The 23,842-nt window shown below is 47.8% G+C and overlaps 1 protein-coding gene and 1 pseudogene across 2 annotated transcripts; one reads left to right on the top strand and one right to left on the bottom strand.

Annotated features, from left to right (window-relative positions):
- The first annotated feature begins 3,893 nt into the window (after positions 1 to 3,893).
- LOC120669862 (formin-like protein 6) lies at positions 3,894 to 11,322 on the top strand. 2 transcript variants are annotated; one of them, XM_039949735.1, is made up of 7 exons: positions 3,894 to 4,336; positions 4,461 to 4,517; positions 4,782 to 4,874; positions 5,497 to 5,537; positions 9,066 to 9,769; positions 10,144 to 10,365; positions 10,448 to 11,322. In XM_039949735.1, the coding sequence occupies exons 4-7, from the start codon at positions 5,531 to 5,533 to the stop codon at positions 11,087 to 11,089; spliced, it is 1,575 nt and encodes a 524-aa protein (XP_039805669.1). In that variant the 5' UTR covers positions 3,894 to 4,336; positions 4,461 to 4,517; positions 4,782 to 4,874; positions 5,497 to 5,530; the 3' UTR covers positions 11,090 to 11,322. The 2 variants fall into 2 exon arrangements, with proteins under 2 accessions (XP_039805669.1, XP_039805668.1); XM_039949734.1 differs by lacking the exons at positions 3,894 to 4,336; positions 4,461 to 4,517; positions 4,782 to 4,874; positions 5,497 to 5,537 and adding an exon at positions 7,618 to 7,936.
- An 8,795-nt stretch (positions 11,323 to 20,117) lies between these two features.
- Positions 20,118 to 23,607, bottom strand: LOC120669977 (annotated as a pseudogene).
- Positions 23,608 to 23,842: the final 235 nt, after the last annotated feature.

Raw genomic sequence — 23,842 nt, forward strand, 5'->3', positions numbered from 1 at the left:
AGATATTCACAAATAATTGGTTCTCTCATGTATTTGGCTAGTGCAACCAGACCTGATATCTCATTTGCTGTGAGCAAACTAAGCTGGTTTGTGTCAAATCCGGGAGATATTCACTGGGTTGCCCTTGATAGAGTACTGCGCTATCTAAAAGGTACAATGAGTTATGACATTCACTTTACCGGGTATCCGAGGGTACTAGAAGGATATTGTGATGCTAATTGGATTTCTGATGCTGATGAGCTGTATGCCACAAGCGGATACGTGTTCCTGCTTGCAGGTGGTGCTGTTTCCTGGAAGTCTTGCAAGCAGACTATCTTAACGAAGTCTACAATGAAAGCAGAACTGACAGCATTGGATACTACTGGCGCTGAAGCCGAGTGGCTACGTGAGCTCCTTATGGATTTGCCGATTGTAGAGAAATCTATACCGGCTATCTCCATGAACTGTGACAACCAAACTGTGATAACAAAGGTGAACAGTTCTAAGGACAATATAAAGTCTACAAGACATGTGAAAAGGCGCCTGAAGACTGTCAGAAAATTGAGAAAATCCGGAGTAATATCATTGGACTATGTCCATACATCTAATAATCTGGCAGATCAATTCACTAAGGGTCTGTCACCAATGTGATAGAAGGTGCGTCGAGAGAGTTGGGCTTGAGACCCATTTGAAGTCATTCCATAGTGGTAACCTATCCTTTGTGATCGGAGATCCCGTGAATTAGGATGGCGAAACAAGCTAGTGGATGACTGAGGGAGAGACCCCTTAGAATAAAGTCTAGCTCATTGGAGATGCACTGTCTCTCCAACACCGTGAGGTAGGTTGATTAAGTTCTTAATGTGGTCCGAGTGGCTTATAAAGCAGGGATGTTGTCCTACAGGGCATCCTAAAAGAAACACACCTATATGACTTCGATTGCTAGTCACAATCTATGAGATGTGGGTAATCTCTAGATACTCATGAAAAGGCCCGGAATTATGACTTATATGCTTCAAACAGAGGGGATGCTTGTTGCAGCCTAGTACCAGATAAGAGTATTAGTGAAACTCACTTCACACAAAACTGACAATTCAAGGCATAGTCCATTGTTCAGTTGTGACTGAGTGAAACTACTGTTCTAGATGGATGTTCAACTTAACAATCTCCGTCGAAAATCTGGTATATCAAAGAACGGTGGTGTTTGAGGTTATTTATTACATGCCTTAGAATTTGGTGGGGATTGTTAGATATATTATGGGCTTGGCCTATAAAATATTTAATATATCAAAATAATTCTATGGCAATATAAATAACATGCATGTGATGGTTTAATACCATACGGAATTGGGATTGAAGATGAGGAGGACATGCATGCATGCCATGCATTATATGGGATGTTTTGCTACTTAAGACCAGGAGTTTCTCTTGTTAAAGTGGATTAAAGTGGGAGTTTTGGGAGGTATAAGGACTTCCAATTCTAATGACGTAAGATATTGGATGGAAGTTTCTATTACTAATGACATGAGTTACTAGATGGGAGTTTCTTCTATCGAAGTTAATTCTGCGACGTCTCTCCCGTCTCTTGCTCTCCTGTGTCTGTTCGTATTGCCTAGCTCTTAGATAAAAGCCTCATTCCATTGTCCATTTTTTTAGTTAATCGACACTTGCAACAACCACTCTTCCGCTGCTTTCTGGTTTCCCGTCCCGGTTCACTGTGCGCACAGTAGCTGGGAGAGTGGGAGCCTCCGAAACGCACGGCGGCATCGAGTTCACCTGCTCGGGTGGAGACCGGCGATCACGTTTTCCTCTTCTTCCCGGCATTCGCGGCAGGCGTTCGTGAGGGCGTGGTCTTCACGGCATCACATCTGCACTGCACCGAGCGGGACGGCTACATCAGCAAAGCACCATAGCGTTTTCTGGTGCTTCCGGCTCTGCCGCTGGGTATGACTTCGTTAAACGACTCGCTAATTTCATTGTCAAAATCACAATCTTTCTGGTTAGTGTCAATAGTATGATAGACATGTTTTATTTGAGCAATATCACTTGTCATATCTTGCTGGTTTGTACTAAAATCATATTCTTGATGATGTTGGTTCTATATTATTTAGACAAGCACATATATGATATCATGACTTTTTTTGCTTACGTCAATTTTATGGAATAAATTAAACATGAATTTGCCTAAATTCCTAACATTGTCTCGCAACAAATGAGTGAAATGCCAAACAATTCGAACTAAGCCAGGACATATGAAACATTTGATTCTCTATTTAAAACCTAAGCATCTGCAAATTGGCAGAATTCTCAAATATCGCAAGCCAATGCAGGCGCACCCCTATGGCACGGACAATGAAGAAGTTATGTTGTTTAACAGGGTGGCAACTTTACATATTTCTATATGTCATTTGCGCACCGCTCGGAGCTCAACCAGACTGGCCATGATAGCAAAATTAATTTGGGCCGCCTGATGCGCATCATGCGGTCGTCGTTGCTTCTGACCTCCCGGAAACACGTCGTGCCATTCCAGTAGACGGAAGGGCCTTCTGAACAGCCTGTGAGCCTTATCCGCACACGCTGCTTTCTCCTTCATCTCCTCCGGCTCGGACCGAACCGAGCTCCCTTCTTAGCTGGTCGATTCCGACCATCTCCGGCAGCCCCTTCTCGATTCTTCACGTGAGCACCTCCCTCGCCACCTCTTCCAGCTTCCCAAGCCCCTGGTCGAGCTGCTCCCCGGCCGAATCCGCCAGAATCGATCCTGCCACTGCCGGCCGCCACTAGAGTTTCGCCCGCCACTCCGGTCTGTCGTCGACGACCCTCCTCCAGCCCTCCTCCTTGCCCACCCACGTGCAAAATCGAATACCCGGTGAGCCTTCGATCCGTCCGGGTTGTTTCCCTCTGTTTCGCACATCGCCGGCGCCGAAACGCGGTCGCGCCGCCATGGTCGACCCGTCGCTTGTCTCTGTTGCCGCGCTCCTCGTGAGCCGCAAACGTCCAGAGCCGTGCCACGCCACCGAGCGCGCCGGCGCCTCCCGGGCTCGCTGGCCACGGGCCCGCTCTTCCCCGCCGCCGGCCGCGGGCTCTCCCTGACCCGTCGGCGCCGACCTCATCCTTGCACCGCGATGGGGTGCCTCTCCTCTGCGGCGCAGAACCCGTCCCCTCGCCTCGTCCTCCACTCCTCCCACCCCCTCCACCTCAACTTCCCCCTCCCCCTACCCATGCCTCTCTGCCTGGTCCCCCGCCCCGGCCAGCGCGGCGACCTCCGCCCGAAGCCCTTAGCTCGACTTCAACGACCGGCGCCTAGATGCGGCTAGGCGGTCGGCCTCACCTCACCTCCACCGCACCTCCCTTTCCACGTTTCCATCTCGCCTCCCACGCCGCCTCTCGCGACCCGGACAGATCGTACCCTCCCGGCACGGCGGCCATGGAGAGGCTGATCTCTTTCGTCAACAAGCTGCAGCGGGCCTGCGCGGCCCTCGGCGACCACGGCCAGCAGAGCGCCCTACCAACGCTCTAGAGCTCGCTGCTGGCCATGCAGTCGTTGGAGGCCAGGTGATCGGCTCCCCTTTCTTTGCACGCATTTTGGGTTGGTTCCTATCGGATGCAATCACAACTGCGCGGGGCGACTATCACGGGTTGTTTGTGGCCATGGATGCCCCGTCCTCCCTCTCCTCCCTTCCCTTCATCTTCCTCACCAGGCAAGGTAAGATTCACCTCTGTGTTTTAGCTTCCTTTACCCTTTGGGTGGACAGAAGATTGACCCAGTATGCAGTAGTCCGATTTGGGCGAGAAACAACTCTATGAGAACACAGGGTAGCAGCCTAGCAAGCCAGTCGGTCAATGCTTGCATCCTTCAGTGTAGCCACGGAAGTGGTCCTCACCACTGAACAACAACATTCAGGTATGCATACTATTCAAAGTTCTAATACATATTTTTGCAACTTTTTGTTACTGCATTTAGACATCATATTTATGTATTTTAGCTACTCACCGTATATCCATACATTTGCAACAAAGAGGAAAGAAAAAGAAAATTTTTGTTCTTTAGCTTATATGGTCCTTCAATATTCCAAAGAATCTCAATTTCTCTTTCCGCTTTATTTTGTATACCAGCTGGGTTCTTCATCTTTATTGCTTAGTAGATCAGAATGACAAAGACTCTAGAATCAAGTTATTTGCACCGTTTATATCAGAAGTGTGCTATCCCTTGCAGCATAATTAAATCCAATTGCTTTGCATCGATCACAGCAAAACAAGATGCCTAGGCGATAGATAAACGATCCTTGCAGTAATATTGGTTCAGAGTCTACACAAAAACAGCAGGCATGATACTAATAGTGTGGACTTTACCAAGTTACAGGTAAGTGACTGTTTAAAATTCTAAGCTGGCTACCCTTTTACTCTTTTGACAATTACATGTCAAATAGTTTTAAATCACTGAAACCTTTAAAACAGATTTATCATAGTTTGAAATTGATGTGCAGCACATGCCTCACCAGGGTTTGCTCTTGGTAGAAGGTTCCAGTTCTGTGTCCCAGCAGGTTTCCTATCTACTCATCAAGCATTTATTTTTCTTCAGTTAAGTTTTGCGAAAAAAAGCTTCAGGCAAGGTACAAAATTTGTTTCTGACTTAATGAAAAATATAAAACCAGATTAAGTATGCTTTTGATTTTCGTATCTATACTACACTTTTTCATTTGGAAAATTTTTGCTTTGCCAATACCTACTGTGCATGAAGTTCTGCAGTAACAGAAATTAAAAAGCACATTTCAGGAACTCATCTGCTGTCTTTATCATTTATGTAGGCTATTCAGGAGAGAAGCAGGGTTGAGGAGATTCGAGTGCTGTTCAAGTTTAGCTGCTACTTGGGCGCTATAGAATGTCAATGGATTGAACCAGTTAAGTATTTTTCTTTCTCCTTTCCATGTACAGTTAGAAAAGCTATCTACAGACCATGCAGTCCTGATGTGCCCTACCTTCTGGGATGATTATTTCTTTTCCCATGAGGCTATGAACAGCTGCAGGCTCTCTTAGTTTACTACATTATAAAATATATATGCCTGCCCATGTTAAACTACCACCTCTGTCTATCGGTTTTTAGGGTATCCAAAACAATGTACTGTGTATTTTTTTTGCGAGTATGTACTGTGTCATATATGGCGTGATGTGTATTACCATGGATAGACACTGATCTACAGGATACTTCATCCAGCCAAGATCCATGTAAACAAAATAAATGCCTATAGAATTGGTATTCACCGTCCATTATTTCTTACCAAATGCTAATTATCCGCATTTATTTACAAAAACAAAAACCATATCTCTTCGAAGATCCAAATATGGTTGCAGAAACTTTTGAGTAGAACTCCAATTGTGAACTGATACTAGAGATGATTATTACACTATAGATACAGATAGATTGAATGACTCATCATGTTTTTTTTAGCCTTACATTAACCCAGTTCATATATAATCTATTCCACCTATTCAAGCTAAATTTATACATTTGTTAATTTGCAGATTCTAATCGCGAACCCGGAGAATAGAAGTGCAAATGCTAGGTAACTACTCAAACACAATGGCTCTGTTCTCAAATGTATAAAATCATAATAATAAATTTATTTTGTTTCCATTCATACAATTCCAAACTTACACAACTATATTTTCCTTCAATTATATCGACTAGCATGCCTAAAACTTGGAAGTTATTCGATAATTCACCTTTTTCCCTCACTGCCCATCATTAGCTGATTCCTCCTAAAATTTAAAAAAGAATATGCGCGCAGGGCAATCACAATCAAAGAAATACGAAAAGATTTATTCGTTTAATCATAGCAATCATCCTCGCCACATTTGCAGCCCCTTATATGGTGCCCATTTTCAAAATGCTTCATCAGCTATATGGAAACCTACCTCTCTCCCATACCAATACACCCTCAGCTATTCCATGGCCATAGCTCTACCAGCCAATACCATTTGGAAAGAAAATGGAACAGCTTCTGTGTAATATCTTATACAGATTATTAGGCACTCTTATCTCACCAACAACAGTATGAACCATTGTATTTTGTTTATGTGTCCCGAGGTTTGGAGGTTCCTTTAGTTTCAGAGCCCCAAAACTCTTTTCTACTGCACCTATTAATGACATATGTATTGTATTGTGCTGAAGTCGTTTACGCAGCTTGGGATGCTACCAAAAATTTTCTAAATTCAAATGTTGTCAAACAACTTCTACATGAAAAAACATACCTCTTTCAGTTCAATTCAACGAATGATATCCTTCCAGCCTTCATTGCCAAAAAAAAGGAAAATCATGTCACTTCCTAGAGCACTAATAAATATAACCTTATTACAGGTAATATCACACTCTGTTACCTATTTCAGAAGCACAACTGAACTGATATCTTATATTTTAAAATTTAAATGGCCTGCAGGAGACCATGTGCAACAAATGCTTTATGAAAGCAACTGGAGACTCCAGGAACTTTATAATCCAATTTCTCAGTTACCAATAAAATATTTTAGTGTAGCTACTAGGGGGAAAAACATAGTTGTTAGCTTTATTACCATTGTAAACAAATCTACCTATGTATTTAGATTCGTACTAGAAGACTAAATGATACTTCTCTGTAGATCACATGTGGCATTATAAATATATGATTTCTATATTTACTCATGTTGAGAAAAAGAAAAAAAAAGGAGCGCCAAAGCCTACAGGTAACAAGAGCCGCTATAGACCCCAAGGACTTTATGATCGAATGTATCAGGACCAAAAAAATGTTTAGCTGTAGAATCTCCCTACTGATATGTACTTCTGCATTTAAATTTCAATGCAAATCATAGATGTCAGCTTTAATATCATTATGTGCAAATGTACTTCTTCGTTTAGATTCCTATAGTATAAATAAATAGTATCTGTGCTGGTTAAATGTTCTATTACAAGCATATAAATTTAAGATTTACTTATATAAAAAAATTAAGCCAAGGGCGCGCCAAGGCGCGCGCAACAAGTAGGTGTTATGTTAAGATGTAGGAATACATGTCTCTTATTGCTTTCTTCTTATGTATGACTGAGCTGTGTAGTGTTGCTCTTTGACGATCAACCCCCACTTAACGATGAACAACAAGGGTAGGGTGGAGCTAGGTCCTCAGCTTGGGGTTAGCTGACCTCCACGAAATTCTGCAACATCTCAATCAAGTATTGTTCATCTTAAAGTTCGATCACATCATCTTAATAGAGATGATCCCAGAGTCATTTCCCGACTTGCTTCACCCGTGATAAAGATAGGCGATCTGCTGCTTAGGAATATTCAAAGAAAAAGAAAAAGGGTTTTCGGAAAAAAGAAAGATAAAGAAAAAGGGTAGAGGAAGGGACAAGGAAATATGGAACCCCAAGACGTAAAGGAAACGGTTAAAGAGAAGGATAATAAATAAAATATAAAATATAAAATATAAAAAAAGATTCAAAATTTGGACCTGTTTCAAGTTCCAGTTTCTCTTCCGGTGTTTTTTTTGAAAAAAAGGAAGGCAGCCAGCGGGCCCCGCGGTCCATGATGGAACCGTTCTCGTGCTACAGCGGTCGCACGCACGCGCCCTCAACGACCCGTTAAACAAACCCAACGTCCAAACCACCTCCAAAAACCTCCGAGAAAACAAATCCACCGGCGCGGAGCTCCCCCCCCGCTGCCAATATATCTCGCCACCACCGGCTCGGCTGCCACCCCCCGTCTCCCCCAACGGGCTCCGCTACTGCTCGTCACGTCCTCTCCCTGACCGTCCCCTCCCACCTCCGCCTCGAGCGGCGCGGCTACCCGGCGGCGCGGCGCGTTCTTCGACGGTCCCCGAGGGGCGGCGGCGGCGGAGGAGGAGGCGCGCGCGCTCGGGCGGATGGCGCTGTTCCGGCGGCTGTTCTACCGTCGGCCGCCCGAAGGGCTCGTCGAGATCTCCGGCAACATCCTCGGTGCGTGCCCTTTCTCGGCCCGGTACTCGGTAGTCATGCTATTTTAGCTGGGTGTGTTTGTGCGAACCTGCTCGCTCGCTCGCGCTGGGCTGGGCTTGTTGGACCTGTTCGCCGGGGGTTTCTTGGAAGTAACGCGCCCCACGGCACCGAGAATCCTGCCCATACAAGCCACTCTCGTACGCGCTTGCTCTTGCTTTATTCGCCATTTCTCGAATGGGGAAAATCGTGACCAAATAAAAAAAAAGTGCGTGAGTTTTGATCTCGGGGCGCGGATTTGCTTGCAGAGTGGACATAGCTTTGCCAGACTTTGTGGCTTTGTGCCGGTGGGTTTGCTTCATGCTTTGACTCGCGGAAAACTGAAAAGGCCATTGCTCAGCTTGGCCGTTGCTAAATTATGCGCTTGACCAAAAATAGGGACACGGGATTGACCAGAGTAGTTGGCTACCACGTCGCCATTGTCTCTTTTTTATATGAACAACTATCACGTCTCCGTTCTGAAGTGAAACCTTTTCAGTTGGGTGTGCTTCTTTTTAGCACCAGTTAGTCCATGGGATTTAGTATTTATCATACCAAATTAAGTTTTCTATGCTTTGTGGATTGCGTAATCCAATCGTCAGATTGGAGAATGGATGGGATCAGATGCACATTTGCTTGCTTATGTGAAAATGACAACCTTTGAAGCTGAAATTCTCATATTCGTGCCAAATATGTACCTAAAGATGAAAGATCATGGCATTAATTGATCTTATTGCGTTTGTGGGAAAATGATTTTGTCAAATTGCTGAAATCGAGTTTCACCAGGACATTCGTCAGGCCTTTTTCAGACGAACCCGTTGTTCAGACTTCATTCATGGCCTCTAGTGATTCTGATAAAATTAATTGCCCAAAACTAGGTTCATTTCCCCCATTTGACATCCACCTGTGTAGCTTAGGTAGTAACTACTGCATTTCCTTTTTCTCAAGTCAAGGAGACTTCAAATGAAGTGAACTTTGTTCCCAATTGCTTATGCAAACATTCAAATACTACAACTAGTCATGCTTTGTACATTTTTTATAACCATACTGTTTAATAACAAAAATAGCATTTGCTCTCGGTTAATGATACTGACTCTTGATTGCTTCTTGCCAGTATTTGACCACTGCTTCTCCACGGATTTATTTGAAGAAGATGAGCTGATGCCATACATTGGAGGAATATTAAAACAGCTACTTGGTCGCTACTCCATCGACTCATTCATGGTATTCAACTTCGAGGGAGGCAAGAAGCACAACCAAATTGCCAGCATTTTCTCTTATTATGACATGAGCGTAATGGGTTATCCACGTAACTATGAAGGATGCCCATTGCTCACCATGGAGATGATTCACCATTTCCTGAGGTCTAGTGAAAGCTGGCTCGCGTTAAGCCAGGACAATTTCCTGCTTATCCATTCGGAACATGGGGGGTGGCCAGTCCTTGCTTTTGCATTGGCAGCTCTACTGGTTTACCTCAAAAGGTGTACAAACGAGAGGAAGGCTTTGGAGATGGTCCACAAACATGCACCAGGTGGCCTAGCTGAGCTATTCTCACCAATTGACCCAGTGCCTTCTCAGCTGAGATACTTGAAGTATGTGTCAAAACGGCACAAATCACCAGAACTATGGCCTCCTGCTGACAAAATGCTGAATTTGAATTGTATAATAATCAGGAAGGTACCAAATTTTGATGGCCAAGGGGGATGTAGGCCAATATTCCGGATTTATGGCCTAGATCCCCTTGCGCCTAATGACAGGGCTACTAAAGTTCTCTTTTCAATCCCAAAGACAAGTGATTTTGTCCAGCTTTATACACAGGTATAATTTTGTTTGGTTATCAACTTATCATGAATTGTATATTGATCTTTACAGCATGCCTGTGATGTTTGTCTATAATGCTTTGGCTCAATAGTTCAATGCTTAAAATTGTACCGATCTATTTGAAATACAGCTACAATCTTACAAGTTTAATTCAATTTATTTTATACTCAATTATGGATAAGTCCAAACTTCAAAGCGCTTAATCTTTATCTTTTGGTTATTTAATTTCTCAGGCTCGCATTTTCTTTTACCATTTTGTAGAATAACTGTATATTTGACTTTACAAAAGTATACTTTTGGTAGCTTAAGACATCTTCAAGCTTGAAGTGATGAACTGAAAGAGTACTAACTGTTCTTGTTTGCAAATTCAGGAAGACTGTGAGATAATCAAGGTTAATGTTCATTGTCCTGTTCAAGGAGACATTGTAATTGAGTGCATCAGCCTGGATGAGGACTTGGAACATGAAGTTATGGTGTTCAGAGCAATGTTTAGCACAGCTTTTATTGATGACAACTTGTTGGTACTCGATCGAGACCAGATTGACATTCTGTGGGACACAAAACATCGGTTTCCTGTAGACTTCAGAGTTGAGGTAGTTGGATAATTCTTGCATCAATTGCCTGCACCATTTCACCTTTGTATACAGTTACTCATATTTTTCCTGATAATTGTAGGCTATATTTTCTGATATGGACATGAGCACAACAATAGGCAAATCTGAGCTATCAAATGAGGAGAAAGGAAGCCTTTCCAAGGTTGATGATGCCTTCAGTCATCTGGACTGGTCAAGCAAAAATGATCACATCACAAATCATGAATCAGACCAGAAGGGTTTACACAACGAACATGATGGCTTTGATGTGATACCTCTAGAGGAAACAGAAACCAGTAACTCTGCCGCTGCACATAGCTTGCTGGACAGCAGATCAGTTCAGATTAATCATATAGAACCTGCACATAACCATTCTTCTGCGCCAAAGTTTGATGGTAGTGAGGATTATGCTGCCAATGCACGTTCTTTACCAGAAGCAGAAGCTCCCAGACCAAACTCTCAAGGAGGTCAAATCTTCAAGGACACATCAGCACGTGCTGAGCCGGAAGTGGATGACGCTAAGAATGAACCCAATTCAGAAATATCCCGAAATGCAGAAACTGGAGGTGCTGCAGCTGCAGAGTTGTCTGACAACAACTCAGATGTGTTCCTGTCAGATTCACCCTCAAGCAGCCCTCCATCTAGCCCGCCAAAGTTCGACGAAGATATCATGGAAGCTGGGATGGTTGACACTAGATCACAATCAACTGAGCTGAAGATATAATGAGTTTGAGGATGGCTTCTGCTGTGAATTGGGGCCCACCTGATCCAAGGATGATGGAGCTTCTTAAAATGTGCTTACACAGATACGTTTACACAATATTGTTGTTTAAGGGGGGGAGGGGGGGGGGGGGGGGGGATGATGGTTGGCCAGAGTGCCCAGACCATAACCTTGTACAGTTCATTTCCTCAAACATGTATGAAAATCTCTAAGATCTATCCAAATTTTGTTGAAAATGTGTTCGCGTAGCGGAGTAGAACCTCAAACGTTTCCTATGCTATATGGCGTTGTTGATGGTTCAACGGTTGACGCGCAGTAAATCAGAAGAAAGATTGCTGTTCGTCATACCGGACTTGTTGAAAACTACGATGAGCTTGGCCAGCAGCGGCATGGAACCAGCTAGACTGACGGCAGCTAGCTATACTGATCGATAGATATAGGCCTCTTGAGAAACATGGTCAATTGTTCAATCTAAGTATTTTTATTTTTTAACCTCATATTTGAAAGCCATGGGTTTTGAAATTTTGAACATTTGAGAATATATATTTTCACCATCCTGTACTTTCCTGTTTTTGTGTTTAGGTGAACTGCATGAATACATGTGGAGCCTTCAATATTTTTGCGAGCGCCCTCTGGACGCCGGACCCGGCTTCATGGCTGCGGCTGCTGCTTTTGTAGGCAGCAAGGGCCATGTTACAGGCTCACAGCCACAACAAAGGTACTCGTCCATCGGTTCACGGTGGCTTCTCGTGAAGGCTAGGCTGTGGGCGGTGCTAGCTACCTGCTAGGGCGGCCTCGCCGCTGGCTGTGAGACAAAGGTCTGTAACGAATATGACCCCCATTTAGGTCATTTCAAGTGATTTTGGTGATCGAGTGACAGCGCAATCAATGAGATTAACAAGTTTACAAGATCATATTTGTAGGATATTTTAGGTCCCTTGGATATAGTCCAAACCATATCCGAGACGTCCAATGCACCGTCGAGACGAGGTGTCCAACCCACCGTAGAGATACTAAGTCACAGTGAAAAAGCAGAGAGAATATTTTTGGAGTGTCCAAATGACCGCTGCGACGAGTTGGACAAGTGCAACAAAAAAAACAGAAACAGTAAGTCAGTGAGGTCGGATAATCCGAATACAATGGGTCGGATAAACATATCAAAGCACCCGGATTATCCGACGCTAGGAAAACTGAAGGTCGGACAAAGGCTCGGGTGATTCTGCAGAGAGCCTGTTTTCTCAAGAAGAAAAATGCCTTCAGGGTCGGATGATCCGACGCGAAGAATTTGGAGCGTCGGAGTAATGGTCGGATGAATGATCAGAGACGTTGCAGTTGAATTCAAAATCAGTCTATTGCACCGGGTGATCCGACGCATGGTTTGAAGGCCATCGGACAAACAGGTCGGACAAATGACGTCAGCAAAAGTTGCAACGGGTAACGGCTACTGTGAAAATCGCAGTGGGGTCACCTTGATCTCAGAACACGTCGGGTTATCCGACGCCTACGTAGAAAAAGGCAGTAACGGATCTAAACGGCTAGATCAAGTTGGTGGCCTATATAAGCACATCACCCCGGTCATTTGAAGCTCGCTGGAGTTCAGAGAGACCCTAGACACATTGAAGATGTCGTGGGATTTCTAGGGAACCCACAGCCGGGTGGCGGAGCGCACCCGCCTATTCCCAGTGAGGGAGAACTCGGGGAAGTACTAGGCGGTTAGGCTAATCTTGCACTGAGGCAAACACACATAAACACACGATCTAGAGTGGTTCGGGCCGCCGGAGCATAATACCCTACATCCACTGGGAGAAGTATTGTTCTTAGTTGTGTATGAACCTATCCTCTGCCGGGCCTTGGCCTTTTTTCAGCCTGAGCCCCCTTCTAGCGGGCGCCCTCCCTTTTATAGATCAAGGGGTGCGGATACATCGGTCGTTGAGGCCCCGACAGGTGGGCCCAACGTGACTATGTAGCATACTGCGCAGAGTACTTAAATGGCTACAACAGCTGTGAATCTTTTCTTCGATATGCTTCCATGCCCCGCTGTCCCTCTGACTCAGGGAGGTCTTCTCTTGTCCCGTCAGCAAGGTGCCCGTTGGGGAAACGTAGCTTGCGGCGTGGCCTGTTGAGGCTATTATGTAGGCGTCATAATGGGTGAAGCTGAGCCGTCGTGTCCATTTGTCATGGCAGACTGACAGGCGCGGCGTGCGCGGCACCAGCGGCTCCACCATATGTCTTGGTAATACGCGATCAATAGTGTCCCCCTGGTCAAAGAATCGCCTCAGCTTCTGCTATATCAATGCGGACGTTCACTTACCGCAGTGAATGTAGTGGTAGGTGAACCTTAGTATGGGGACCAAGCGGCCTTACATACGTGTCTGCGCTTGCAGACACGTGGCAGCTCCGGACCTCCCCGAGGCGGGGTGTCAATCCCTTCCCTTAGTGGGGGGTCCGGGACTCCACGGGGGTCCGGGCCTCTACGGGAGGTCCGGAGCCCCCGGCCGTTTGGGTTGAGCGCCTGCTTCTTCCGGAACACGTGGTGCTCCCAGACCTTCCCCAGCCGGGGGACGGGTCCGGGACCGTTGTCAGGTGAACAGGGCTCCGGATCGCAGGGGTCCGGCTGTTTGGATGTATTCAAGGATAACCACAAGGCTCTTGCCTAGACACAGCAAGAGGGGGTACCCCAGTTCTGGGGTACCGACAGTGGCCCCCGGGCCCACCTCGGGAGAGGTACGAACCCGCGGATGGGGCCTACTATCGTGATGTGTTCCCACGCAAACTTGATTGCGTCGGTGAGCTCATGCAGAGAGCAGGCGCTCCGGAGCCCTGAGGCCGGTACACCGGTTGCCAGGTTCAGGTACTAGAGTGCTCTCCACAGGGCGACGAAGGTGTAGGCTTAGGGTGCGGAACCAAGCTAAGCAGCTACACAGACCTCGGATCGCTCAGGGAGCAAGCACCACTTCCCGGACCCAGCTCTTGGCGACCGTGGCTGACGATCCCATGAATTTCGTCACCGGGCCTTGCAGCAAGGTGTAGAAAACCAGGCCTTATACTAGAAAGGAACCCGGGACCTCTAGGGACAGCAGACTCGGATACTAGGGGACTCGTAACAGGGCAGTGAAGTACGTAGGCTTAGGGTACATTACCAGGCTAAGCTAGGCAGAACTTCTCTACCCCAGGATACGGGCACCACTTCTCTTGAGCAGGTCCCTAGGGGTCCGAACTGCCTTCCAGCTAGAAGGGGTGTCCCAACCTGACCACAAGCCAGCAACTCAATTTGGATTGTTAGCAACTAAAGAAAAAACTCCGTGCGGGAGAAAGAAACATGCAGGTTGAACGAACAAATGCTATTAGGTTAAAGTAAAGATAGGACTGAGAAAGCAAATATCCAATTTTTGCTTGACTCGTGGTGTACATCAGAGGTCGGGATTACGAGGGCAGACCTCTACCGCTTTGGACCACTTGCTGGTGTCACCTGTTTGTGCGATGAAGCCAGAGATCGGGTTTACAAGGGCGGACCTTTACTGCTCTGGACCACACGTAGGCACCAAATCATTGCAAAGGAGAAACACACTCAATCCTATCTAGTGATAACCTACAGCCGTCGCCCCGTAAGGAGTGCACGTTGCTGGCCATAGTGGTGCTGCCATCTTGGGGGCTCTTCTGTGTCGTTGGGGCGATGGCGCCCTGGACGTGCTTGTACAGCATCATCCAGCATCACCTCGGGAGCTAGGGGGGCCTCTCCCATTCAAAGCCAAAGAATTTGTCGTGGGATTTCTAGGGAACCCACAGCCGGGTGGCGGAGCGCACCCGCCTATTCCCAGTGAGGGAGAACTCGGGGAAGTACTAGGCGGTTAGGCTAATCTTGCACTGAGGCAAACACACATGAACACACGATCTAGAGTGGTTCGGGCCGCCGGAGCGTAATACCCTACATCCACTGGGAGAAGTATTGTTCTTAGTTGTGTATGAACCTATCCTCTGCCGGGCCTTGGCCTTTTTTCAGCCTGAGCCCCCTTCTAGCGGACGCCCTCCCTTTTATAGATCAAGGGGTGCGGATACATCGGTCGTTGAGGCCCCGACAGGTGGGCCCAACGTGACTATGTAGCATACTGCGCAGAGTACTTAAATGGCTACAACAGCTGTGAATCTTTTCTTCGATATGCTTCCATGCCCCGCTGTCCCTCTGACTCAGGGAGGTCTTCTCTTGTCCCGTCAGCAAGGTGCCCGTTGGGGAAACGTAGCTTGCGGCGTGGCCTGTTGAGGCTATTATGTAGGCGTCATAATGGGTGAAGCCGAGCCATCGTGTCCATCTGTCATGACAGACTGACAGGCGCGGCGTGGGCGGCACCAGCGGCTCCACCACACGTCTTGGTAATACGCGATCAATAGTGTCCCCTGGTCAAAGAATCGCCTCAGCTTCTGCTATATCAATGCGGATGTTCACCTACCGCAATGAATGTAGTGGTAGGTGAACCTTAGTATGGGGACCAAGCGGCCTTACATACGTGTCTGCACTTGCAGACACGTGGTAGCTCCGGACCTCCCCGAAGCGGGGTGTCAATCCCTTCCCTTAGTGGGGGGGTCCGGTTACTATACAGGGGGTCCGGGACCCCATGGGGGGTCCGGGACTCCACGGGGGTCCGGACCTTTACGGGAGGTCCGGAGCCCCGGCCGTTTGGGCTGAGCGCCTGCTTCTTCCGGAACACGTGGTGCTCCCAGACCTTCCCCAGCCGGGGGACGGGTCCGGGACCGTTGTCAGATGAACAGGGCTCCGTATCGCAGGGGTCCGGCTGTTTGGATATAGTCAAGGATAACCACAAGGCTCTTGTCTAGACACAGCAAGAGGGGGTACCCCAGTTCTGGGGTACCGACAGAAGAACATCTCCAAGCCAACCAAAGTGCTTAGTGATCACATCCTTAGGATTAGTACTAGTTTAGCTTTTGAGTGAGTGAGAGAGCAAGGTTGTGTGCCTTGTGCCTTGGTTCTAGGAGAGAACCATCACATGTACTCGGTGAGACGGTCATCCTTGGAGTCTTGGTGACTCGCCGGCATCGTCATCGACCCTCCGGCTTGGTGTGGAGCGGCGACGACATCTTTGTGCGGGGGACGTGGAGACCCCCACCCTTCTTGGTGAAGCTCCTTAGTGGAACCCGGGGCCAAGGTGATCGTGATTGTGTTCACGGAAGAGATTTGGTGGCCGAGAAGCAATACTCTTTGTGAGTGCTTCAACAACATGGATGTAGGGGTGACTTTGTGGCTAGCCGAACTATGGGATAAATCCTAGTGTCAAAGAGTTTGCTTTCTCTCATCCCTCCTTTAAGCTTCTGCATTTACTTATTGCAATCTTGTGTGCATTTACTTTCATAGAGTAGTTCCTTGATAGAATTGGCTATAAGTTGCATAACTCTTTTTGGATGAGAGTTTTCACACTAGTTAAACCATAGTGCACATCTAGATAGCATGATCTAGTTTACATTGTATGCAAATTAGTTGGAGCTTTAAGTTAAGGTTTTTAACTTGTCTAATTCACCCCTCCCCTTTTAGACTACGAGCACCCGATTCATTTCACGGTCGTCGGCTCCGATCCCGATGCCAGATTGAGCAGCAGTGTCTTTGAGTGCGGCCCCTCAATGGAAGGGAAGCACTAGGGATCGGTGGTTGTGAAAAACAATTATACTCAAAGGACGGCTGCAACAAAGTTGCATTCCAATACAGTGAAAAATTGAAGCAAAAACACGTTTCTGTTTCTTCATGAGTTCAAACCTCAACGGATGTAAACGAATGAAACTCATCTATACAAATTCACGATATGAAGTGCTTCAGATTCTTCAACAAAACGTAATGATGACCACACAGTACAATAGTAACATAATTTCCTTCATTGTGCAAAGTGTAGGATTGTAACCACGGTGAACAAAAGTACTATTTTAACCATATATGATTTTGCCAACACCGTTAATGCTGAAGGACATATACAAATTCTTATACTCTTGTTCGCCAGATGAAGTAACAATTAAGCGCACAAGTACCATGACCATGGGTGACAACTAAAAAGGTGCTAGATCAAAAGATGATACTTAGCCGATGCCTGCAGTCGAGTAACAACTAGTAAATGCGATATCTTGGTAAGTGTATGCTGCAATGACTCCGGTGCTTTTCCATAGCTAGCCCAGCTCTGACATTTCCCAGCTTGTCTGCGGGACAACCTCATGGTGTGACCGAGTGTAATGCTGAGCATAACCAAGAGAATTAGAAGAACTGATATGTAAGTCAACGAGGCAAATTACAAGTCTAAAGAACGAGTCCGAATCCCAGCCCTTACAAGTCAATTAGGCCTCCTCCAACAACCGACGGTATCGCTGGATAAAATAATTTTTAACCAATAAACAGTGAAAAGATTCTCTCGCTAGCGGCCTAGCGCTCCGCTCGTCGCTGGTTGCGGGCGTTGCCCCGTGCCTTTTCCTCTCACATGCACATTTCCCGAGCACCTAATAGTCCTGTGCCGAGCTCCTCTCTCCTCCACGTTTGCTGGCGAAATCTCTAGCCACGTTGCGTTTGCTGGCGAATCTCTAGCCACGTTGTTAGACTATCCGCACTCTAAAATCATCCTCTAAAAAAATATTTGGTCCCAGTCAGCAATATTATCTCCTATATATCCAATTTCACGTCATTCTCTATATTTCATCCTCTATATCAACTACCGCTGGTGGGACCCACGTGTCATATTCTATTTCTATTTCTCCCACCCGGTCTCTCTCTCCTCCAGCCCCTCTCTCTCTCGACGCGCCACCCCTCCTGCTCCCTGCGCCGCACCCGCCAGCGAGTCGCCCCGCCGCGCCGCCCCAACCCTGCTCCCTCCGCCGGCGCGCCGCCCCTCCGCGCCGCACCCTCCCTGCTCTCTCCGGCGGCAGCGGCGGGCGTAGCCCCTCCCTCGCCGGCCGTCCTACCTCCTCCCTCCCTCGGTGCAGCTCGGGTCGACGGCACACGGCGAGTGGCAGGGCCGTGGCGGCCGGCGCACGGATCTCCCCCTCCCTCCCCTCCGCGGCGGCGCGCGGGACCGCTCCCCTCCCCACTGCTCTCCCGTGGCGCGCGGCAGGCACCCGGGAGCCGGCGCGGGGTCGCAGCGGGCACCCGAGAGCGGCGGCGCGGGGCCGCGACGGCCACCCAAGAGCAGAGGCGCGCCCAGGGCCGCGGGCGCCGGCGGGCCGGCACACGGCGAGTGGGCAGGGCGCGCCGCGGCGGCCGGTGCGGGGGGGGGGGGGGGTGGGGGGGCACCAGGGAGCAGCTGCACAGGAACGACGGATCTGGGCAGCTAGAGCACCTCGGCGGCGGCGGCATCGACGCGGTCCAAGGCGACGGCGGAGAGGATCCGCCCCAGCAACGACGAGCACATGCGGAAGTGAAGCACGCCTGCGACGATGAGCCCGTGCGCGGCCGCCCGGACCAGACCGTGTGGGAGAGCGACGGACCAGAGTACCTCGCCGGCGTGCGCCGCATCCTTGGTGAGCCCCAGTTCGCGGTGGGGTGGTTGCTGCTCGTGTTCAAGGACGCCTGGCCCGTCGACGAGTCGGCGTGGAACGCGTGCCTCCGCGGCGTAGCGGCGCGGCGCGCGCGGGAGGGCGGCTCTCAGCGGCGGCGCTCGTGCGGAACTCGGCGGCGGCGTGTGCGGGCGGGATGGCAGCGGCGCGCGGTGGCGGTGGGGCGCTGGGGAGGGTGGCGGCGACGGAGGCTGGTAGTTGAGGTGGGCACGAAAGGAGTGGGGTGCACGTGGGCCCGCGTCGATAGCGGGCGTCCTCCACTTCCGCTCAGAATAGCGAAACCGGGAGCGTCCGCTTGTTTAGCGGACGCCTCCCAGTACCCCGCTGCAGCCTCAAAACGGTAAAAGGGTACTGGAGGATGCTATACCGTTTGCCACTGTGGGTATCCTTAGCACTGAAGCAATATTATTATAAAAAAACAAAAAATAAACGAGTGCAGAAATTTTAGGCAGCTGCTGTGTCTACAAGTAAAGCGAATTAAGAGGTCAAATGCAAAAGCACAAGTCTAATAACACTGTCAAGCCTGATGCTCGCACTGGACGGAATGCGGGACCGCGTCAGCAGCGATGAATCGATGATCGCTGAGAAGAGGGGAAGAAAGGAAGGTGCCGGTCTGAAGGAGGGGTTATCTGTAAATACTCAACGGTCTGATGGCAAAACATCGGATCTGTAATTAATAGTCACGATCCAAATTAAAGAATTATTTGTAAACTATCATATCAAGATTAATAATCACGATCCAAAGTAGGGACTTTGATGTAAATTTACGGGGGTTATTTGCAAGATCTCAAGGCTCGCCGACGAGTCCGCACATCCACCGGCGGGTGCCGTGATGCATCCTGCGCCGCCGCCCCATCAACAGAGGCGAGAGGGCATTCAGCCGCGAGCCCGCGACGGCTCGGGCAGCAGGACACCGGCGCGCCGCTTCCTCCGGCATCAAGCCGCCCCTTTCAAGTGTAGAAGCCACCGTCGACTTGCCAGCCGGAGGCCACCATGGGCAAGACGAAAACGACGGCAAGCATCAACCACGAGAATTGGGAAGAAGATATCTGTTCTTGTGCTTCTTCCAAGTCAAGAATCGAGAGGCCTAGATTAAGCACAGTGTTAGGTTTCGACGCCATCGGACAGGGGCAGACCTCCGGAGGACATGGTGGATTCTGAAGAAAACCCCGTTGCGCACCACGGACGGTGGCGAGACGATCGGAGTAGCCTTTCCAAGGATCGATGATCTATCCTCCAGTTGAAATGAGTAGGATCGGGAAGGAGACTAACAAAAGTGAAGGTTTGCTGAGGCTTTTCAGCATTCAGAGTGAATGCTGTGTTCTGTTCTCTTTTCCTCGTCGTGCCAGTGGAGTCAAGATCCATGAGGCACTTTCAAACTGAAGACTGAAACATTTATTTTGTATACGAACATCTGCACTGCTTGTCGTCACGAGAACATTGTTTCCGTGTAATTCAAGAGGCACTTTACTTTAAAACCTAGCCTCAAACAATGTTTAATCACAAACAATGATAATTCGATTCAGAATGGTGGGATGGATTTATTTCTTACAGTTTATACTGCGACATCAACTGTGCTTGCATCTAACCCTTCATCATTTACAACATGTTTACTGTGCGTCCAGCTCAATGATGAATCTCTACAGCATGTTTCTTTACAAGTTTCAACAAATTATTCCAAATTTAAACTCCAGGAAGTCTAAATGTGTAAATCTTTGTCAAGGTTCGATGAGCAATTCGAACTCTTCATCACCCACAGTCAGAACGTGGGCACCCAATAACAGTACCCTTTGGCCCTCAGGATTGGCTGCACTCATGTGCTTGCAAGGATCTACGGTAAGCTCCACGTTGGTTGCACTGCTAGCAGCCGTGTGGACCCGCTCAAAACCAACCAACTGCTTTATAGGAAAGCCTGGAATGCTTGATTTCGACCTCGCGAACAGTAGAACAGCATGGCTCCCGTCCATGGCACCATGATTCAAAACGGCAACGCGAACTGAGAATATTAGAGCTTCACATGATGCAATATCTTCGGTATTCACAAAGTCTAGCCCATCCCTCCTTATATATGCAGGCTTCCTATGGATAGTGTCCAGAACCGATGAACGCGAAACAGTGATCTTGTTTGGAGCCGACAAGATGCTATACGAATATTTGGAGTAACTTAAACCATAACCAAAACCATATACTACATCTCCAGTGTAAAATCGATATGTTCTTCCTGGGTAACCACGTGAAGAATCAGCTCTCATATTCATATCAGTCATCGGAATAGCTGTGAAGGATTCAGGGTACCAAGTCATAGCCAGCTTTCCTCCTGTCATTATAGCATATCAGATTAGTCCAACAGCCACCACAACTTTTTCATTGCAAATTTGCAATACATGCAAGCCCTGTTCTCTTTCAGGACGTTTAAGTTATACTCACCTGGGTTGTACTTGCCAAAAAGAATTTCTGGAAGGACTTGCCCACCGACCTCGCCAGGATATCCGAGTCAAAGAATACTTGCAACTCGTGGATCGTGCTTTGCAAAAGAAACATCAACAGGGCCACCACCCAAGAGAACCAATACAAGGGGTTTCTTTGTTACACTAGCAACAGTATGTATGAGGTTCATCTGCTTGCCTGGAAGGAGAAGGCTGACTCTATCAAAGTCTTCACGCTCTTCTGTCAGGTTCAGCCCAGCAACTACAACAACAATATCGGCTGCTTTAGCTGCTTCAATGGCTTCGCCAAACAAATCTGTTGAGTTACAGGAAACATCCTTGCATCCAGAAGCAAAGGTTGTTTGTGCAACATAGGCTTGCATGCCTTTAAAGAAAGTTGTAGTGTTGCAGGGAACACCTGAATAAAGTGAATCTAATGTTAAAAATGTATTCATGATAGTAAGGTACTGAAATGTTTAATTGATGCAGTGGTTTTAGACCTGTATAGTCTCCACCCATTGCATATGCATCATTTGCAGATGGTCCAATAATAGCAATATGTCTAACTTCGCTTCCCTTCAGAGGCAAAAAACCATTGTCGTTTTTCAAAAGGACAGCGCCCTGCCTTACAGCTTCTGCTGCAAGTTCTCTATGTTCTGACGTGCACACATTACTGGGTCCCAATCGGTTGTCATTGAGCTTATCAAATATCCCAAGACGCAATTGAACAGAGAATAGATTAAAAAGGGCACGGTCGATATCTTGTTCTTGAATCTTCCCCTCCTCGATTGCTGACTTTGTATGACGAACAAGGAAAGAACCACAGTTGAGATCCATTCCTTCAAAAATAAGAGTAATCCTAACACTTCAGCAAAATACTAGTTGATAGATTGAAGACATTAATGGTCAGATGTTCTATGGAATCTATTTTTACGAGATATCAAAAATCGGAACAATAATGCTGTCAAGGAATCAATGGAAGCAGAAATGAGAAACCTCAATATGGAACATGTCATTAATTACCTTTTAGATATTAGGGGTTACTACAACATGGTTTAAATTAAAACACTAGGGTTGAGCGAGAAATCAAACTTCTAGTCTATAAAGACAAAAGATCTTAAAAAAACAAAATAGTCTATAAAGACAAAAAAGTACACAAACAAAATCGTATTTGTGCTTGAGGCTACTAACCTGCCCTAAGAACAATTGCTATTGAATCCTCATCTGAAGTAGTGTATGTCTGATTTTCGTGGATAATTGCCACAGCATCACAATCAGATGTAATGTACCTTCAACGAATCAAATGAACACACATAAACAATAACGAAAATGCTGGGGTCTGGGGTTGATATAATGAAATTCATTGCCGTTCCTGACATATTTAGGGTCCAAGGCTCAAGACAGACAAATTCAGAGTTAGGGCAAGCTGCATACCCCTTGAAGCCCCATTCATCCCTGGTCTTCTGCAGAAGATCTTTGCGAGCACACATCGGCACACCGTTAACCTGGTTATATGCGCACATCAAGCAGCTGGCACGAGCCTCCTGGATGCAGGTCTTGAAAGGAGGCTGGTACGTGTCCTCCAAATCTTGTGCAGTTACCTGCCGGCTGCCAGTAGCAGGTTACAATCACAACTACTTTTTTTTATCTCATTACAATCACAACTTGTTATAGGTGTTCACAAGAAATACGGTGATTCCATGCCTGTACTTCATCTTTTCAGCTGAATATACAGCTAACGAAACCACACGACGAGAAATATTTTGACCGGAAATTAAAATCTCAGCCCAGTTTTCATGAACATCTCAAAATGCTCCCTGGAGCAGGAAATGTCAGTGTTTCTCTATGCGTTGACTAATACATGTCTCTGGAGCAATAAGATTATATAAGTTCAGGGAAATGATAAGGGCCTGAATGTCTTCACCTTGGCATTGAAGGTGTACCTCGAGAAGCCCTTCCATTTCTCCATGTCATATGCTGTATAGTGCTTGCAGCAGGCCGAGAGCCTAATCCTGCCTTCCTCCCCGTAGTCCCCCTGGAACCCCTTGACGTACTCGAGGGAGTACGCGGAAGATGTTGATGTTGGGCGCCCAGTACGTGAGCCCTGCCTGGCCGGTGCTGTGCATGCCGAGGGCCTCCGTGGCGACGGCCCCGGCCACCGCGCGCCACAGCGAGCGGTTGTAGGCGGCGGTGTAGAGGATGACCTGCGGGAAGGCGGTGGCGGCGCGGACGGGGCCCGAGGAGAAGTTGACCCCGGGCCCATTGTCGGCGAGCCCATGGAGGGACTCGGACCACCGTTGGTAGGGCGGGACGCCGAGGCGCGGGACCCCGCCCGCCGTGGTGGACAGCTGCGCGATCTTCTCGTCGAGGGTGAGGAGCGAGACGAGCGCGCGCGGGGGCCGGGATGGAGAGCGAGGCGTCGTAGAACGGGTAGGCGCTCGCCGAGTCCGCCGACGCGCACGGGCGCGCGTTCGGTGCCGCCGCCGTGCCGGCGAGGGCGAGGAGGCAGAGGAGGGCGTAAAGCATCGCGGGGTCGCAGAGGAGACGGAGACTGCCAGACTGGGACGATGAGCGGATACTGACATGTTATCCATGAAGATATTTATCAGAAGTTAGGAAACTTATGTCAGCAAGGAAATGAAACTGCTTTCTTTATCTCCAATGTGCGTGCAACGACAAAACATTGACTCAGAGTCTTGGCCCCATGTTCAATGTAAGCGCCATCATTGCCAGCTCGAAATTGCATTAGGAAGAAAATAGAAAAGTATTTAAGTTTTAAAGGCCGCCCTGCAGC

This window comes from Panicum virgatum, chromosome 4N, assembly GCF_016808335.1.
Source record: "Panicum virgatum strain AP13 chromosome 4N, P.virgatum_v5, whole genome shotgun sequence".
In the NCBI taxonomy this organism is placed as follows: Eukaryota; Viridiplantae; Streptophyta; class Magnoliopsida; order Poales; family Poaceae; genus Panicum; species Panicum virgatum.

Excerpts from the sequence above, each read along its gene's own strand:
- LOC120669862 (XM_039949734.1), top strand. The coding sequence starts at position 7,864 with ATGGCGCTGTTCCGGCGGCTGTTCTACCGTCGGCCGCCCGAAGGGCTC. Across the intron at positions 9,770-10,143 it reads TTGTCCAGCTTTATACACAG|GAAGACTGTGAGATAATCAA; the intron begins GTATAATTTTGT and ends TTGCAAATTCAG. Across the intron at positions 10,366-10,447 it reads CTGTAGACTTCAGAGTTGAG|GCTATATTTTCTGATATGGA; the intron begins GTAGTTGGATAA and ends TGATAATTGTAG.